Source organism: Sapajus apella, unplaced genomic scaffold (genome assembly GCF_009761245.1).
Source record: "Sapajus apella isolate SASKATOON/1434 unplaced genomic scaffold, GSC_monkey_1.0 scaffold1682, whole genome shotgun sequence".
Lineage (NCBI taxonomy): Eukaryota > Metazoa > Chordata > Mammalia > Primates > Cebidae > Sapajus > Sapajus apella.
This window is the reverse complement of record NW_022438608.1, coordinates 1-3,241: the sequence shown is the minus strand read 5'-3', so window position 1 is coordinate 3,241 and position 3,241 is coordinate 1. Positions and strand designations below refer to the sequence as shown.

At 42.8% G+C, this 3,241-nt stretch overlaps 1 protein-coding gene across 1 annotated transcript; it reads left to right on the top strand.

The window, feature by feature from the left end:
* The first annotated feature begins 819 nt into the window (after positions 1 to 819).
* Positions 820 to 3,217, top strand: LOC116546924 (disintegrin and metalloproteinase domain-containing protein 20-like). The gene has a single exon (XM_032273035.1). The coding sequence runs from the start codon at positions 913 to 915 to the stop codon at positions 3,139 to 3,141; it is 2,229 nt and encodes a 742-aa protein (XP_032128926.1). The 5' UTR covers positions 820 to 912; the 3' UTR covers positions 3,142 to 3,217.
* The last annotated feature ends 24 nt before the right edge of the window (positions 3,218 to 3,241 follow it).

Here is a 3,241-nt window from a genome sequence, read left to right as displayed (position 1 = left end):
TCCATTTCCATAGATTAATCTGAAGTATCCTAGAACTTCATATAAATTAAATCATGAATTAACTACATCATTTGGTCTGGTTTCTTTGTCTCAGAATTTCTGTGAATTTCATCCATGATCGTGTGTGTTTCAGAAGTTTGTTTGTGTTATTACTGAGGAGTATTCCAATGAATGAATATATCAGTTTGTTTATCCATTCACATATCAAGGACTGGTTCTTGGTTTCCAGATTGTAGAATGAATTTATGAATAATGCTTCTATGAACATTCATAGACAAACTATGTGGGTTAGTTCCTAGCACTGAAATGGCTGGATCACAGCATAGGTATATGTTTAACTTGATAAGAAACTATAGTTACACACCCTAATTTTTTTCATGACATTTGTCTGTTCTCCAATTTATTCATTACTGTAACTCCATTTGATTTCTATAACTCTAAGTCTATCCTCAGAATTCTTTTAAGGAGAAGTTTCCGCTTTCCTTATCATTGTACACGCTTCCCTCTTTTAATTACATGTTGAATCTCTTCCTCATTTAGGTTTCAGAAAAATGTCCTTAAGTGTCTTAAACCTGCATCAAGCCCACTTACTCATCAAACCCCACTTATGACTTCCCTTAGAGGACAAGGGACATTTCAGCTCAGTTATACACTGCTATTCTCAATTCCCGCCATTTTTTTCTCTTCCTTTGACCCCCCAGCCTAGGTCTCCAGCTCACTGAAAACAGCCTCCCCTGATGAGCACACCATTGTTATGTAATAGTCTAACCCTTCCCCCTACCAGGGGGTGCCAAGCCTGCAGACTCACTCTGATTTCCTCATAACTGTCCTGAGGAGAGGGCTGAAGACTGAGGAATCCTCTTTCTGCCTCCCATTTGACTGCATTTTCTTTGGTCAAAGGCTCCCTTATTCATGGGATCTGCCTGGGTCCAGGACCCCTTAACAGGTGCTCTCTGGCTGCCTGTCCTCTGGGCACTCTTGTCCCAGGTCTATTGTTTTCATGACCCACCAGGATGGCGCTTCACTTCCTCAGAAATTGTGATCCCCAGGAAAGTGCCCCACAGGAGGGGCGGAGTTGAGACGCCAGACCAACTCTCTTACAGCATGCGTTTCCAGGGCCGAAGACACGTGATCCACATGAAGCTCAAGAAGAACATGATACCCAGACATTTACCTATTTTCACTGATAATGACCAGGGGGCCATGCAGGAGAACTACCCCTTTGTCCCACGAGACTGTCACTACTACTGCTACCTGGAAGGGGTTCCTGGATCTGTGGCCACATTGGACACCTGCCATGGAGGTTTGCGTGGCATGCTGCAGGTGGATGACTTGACTTATGAAATCAAACCCCTGGAGGCTTCTTCCAGATTTGAGCATTTGGTATCACTGCTTGTGTCGGAAGAAAGTCCAGGAGAGGCTACTAGGTGTAAGACTCAAGGGGAAGAGATAAATCATGAATCTGAAAAGGTAAAACTGGCTGAAACTCCCAGAGCAGGTCACGTTTACTTGTGGCGGCATCATAGAAAAAACCTGAAACTTCACTACACGGTTACTCATGGAGTATACTTGCGGACCCGTAATAAGTCACAAACAGTAGAGGATATGGTGATTCTTACCAGCATAATGCATACCATTTTCAAACCAGGTTTTTTAAATGTCTATATACGGGTTATGTTCATATGGACTAGGAGGGAACTGATAAGATTTGCTGGGAATCCTAACCACATTATACCACAGTTTGGTGTATGGAAATCTAAAGCCGTTCATCCTACAATTCCACATGATACCTCGGTTGTTTTTACATCACATCGAATTGGAAACATTGAGTGTTTTGCCAGCTTTGATGGAATATGCAACCCCAACTGGGGAGCAATGTTTGTCTATTTAATGAGGTACCACCTGTTTAAGGGGGCATGTGTTACAGCGCATACGCTGGGTCATAACATGGGCATGCACCATGATTCTCAGGGTTGTTACTGTTTTCGAAGAACCAACTGTGTCATGGCTCCTGTTCCTGATCTTAATGATATGCTGAGCAATTGTTCTTATGAGAGACTGCAAAACATATTTAATCGATGGGATCCTTGTTTGAGTGCTCCAAATGTTGCATATACTAATTATCCTTATGTAGCTCCTCGTTGTGGAGACAAAATCAGAAATCAGAGGGAAGAGTGTGACTGTGGCTCCCTTAAAGATTGTGCCAGTGACAAATGTTGTGAGACCTCTTGTACCCTCTCCCTTGGCAGTGTTTGCAATACAGGACTTTGCTGCCATGAGTGTAAATATGCTGTCCCTGGAGTGGTTTGCAGAGATGTGGGTGGTATATGTGACCTACCGGAATACTGTGATGGGAAAAACGAAACATGTCCAGATGACTTCTATGTCCAGGATGGAACCCCATGTTCACCAGTGTCTGTTTGTATAAGAGGAAACTGCAGTGACCGTGATATGCAGTGCCAAGCCCTTTTTGGCTACCAAGTGAAAGATGGCTCCCCGGTATGCTACAAAAAATTGAATGTGAAGGGTGACCGATTTGGAAACTGTGGGGTTATTCTACAGAGAGGGGGAAGTAAACCTTTTCGATGTGAGGAAGATGATGTTTTTTGTGGGATGTTGCACTGTAGTGGTGTCAGACGCATTCCCGGCGGAGGTGAGCACACTACATTTCGGAGTATATTAGTACAGGAGATAAAAGAAGAAACCTGCTTTGGCTATGATGCACACCATGGGACAGAGTTGCCAGAAATGGGGCTGGTAGTGGATGGTGCAACCTGTGGCCCAGGAAAATACTGTCTTAATCAGAATTGTACTTTCTATCAAGACCTGCATTTTGAGTGTGATCTTAAAACATGCAGTTACAAAGGAGTATGTAACAACCGAAACCATTGTCACTGTGTGTATGGGTGGCAGCCACCAACATGTGAACTGAAAGGAAAAGGGGGTAGTGTAGATAGTGGCCCTCCACCTGACAAACAATATCGTCTTTCAGGCAGGGTAATTGTGAATACAAACCGAGTACTACTTTTAATATTTGCTCGTTACATCCTTTTTCTGGTTTCACTTCTCTTTGGTGGTTTTTCAAAAGCAATAGAATTTATGGACGAGAAAGTATTGAAAAATACTGAACCTGATGAGTAAATACTAATGGGAACCCACACAATGGAGAAAATCACATTTTCACTTTACTGGGAGATATAATCCATAATCACTCTGACGATTACATCACCTTTTAGCGATT

Bases quoted from the DNA above. Each gene is read 5' to 3' on its own strand.
- LOC116546924 (XM_032273035.1), top strand. From the start codon at position 913: ATGGGATCTGCCTGGGTCCAGGACCCCTTAACAGGTGCTCTCTGGCTG.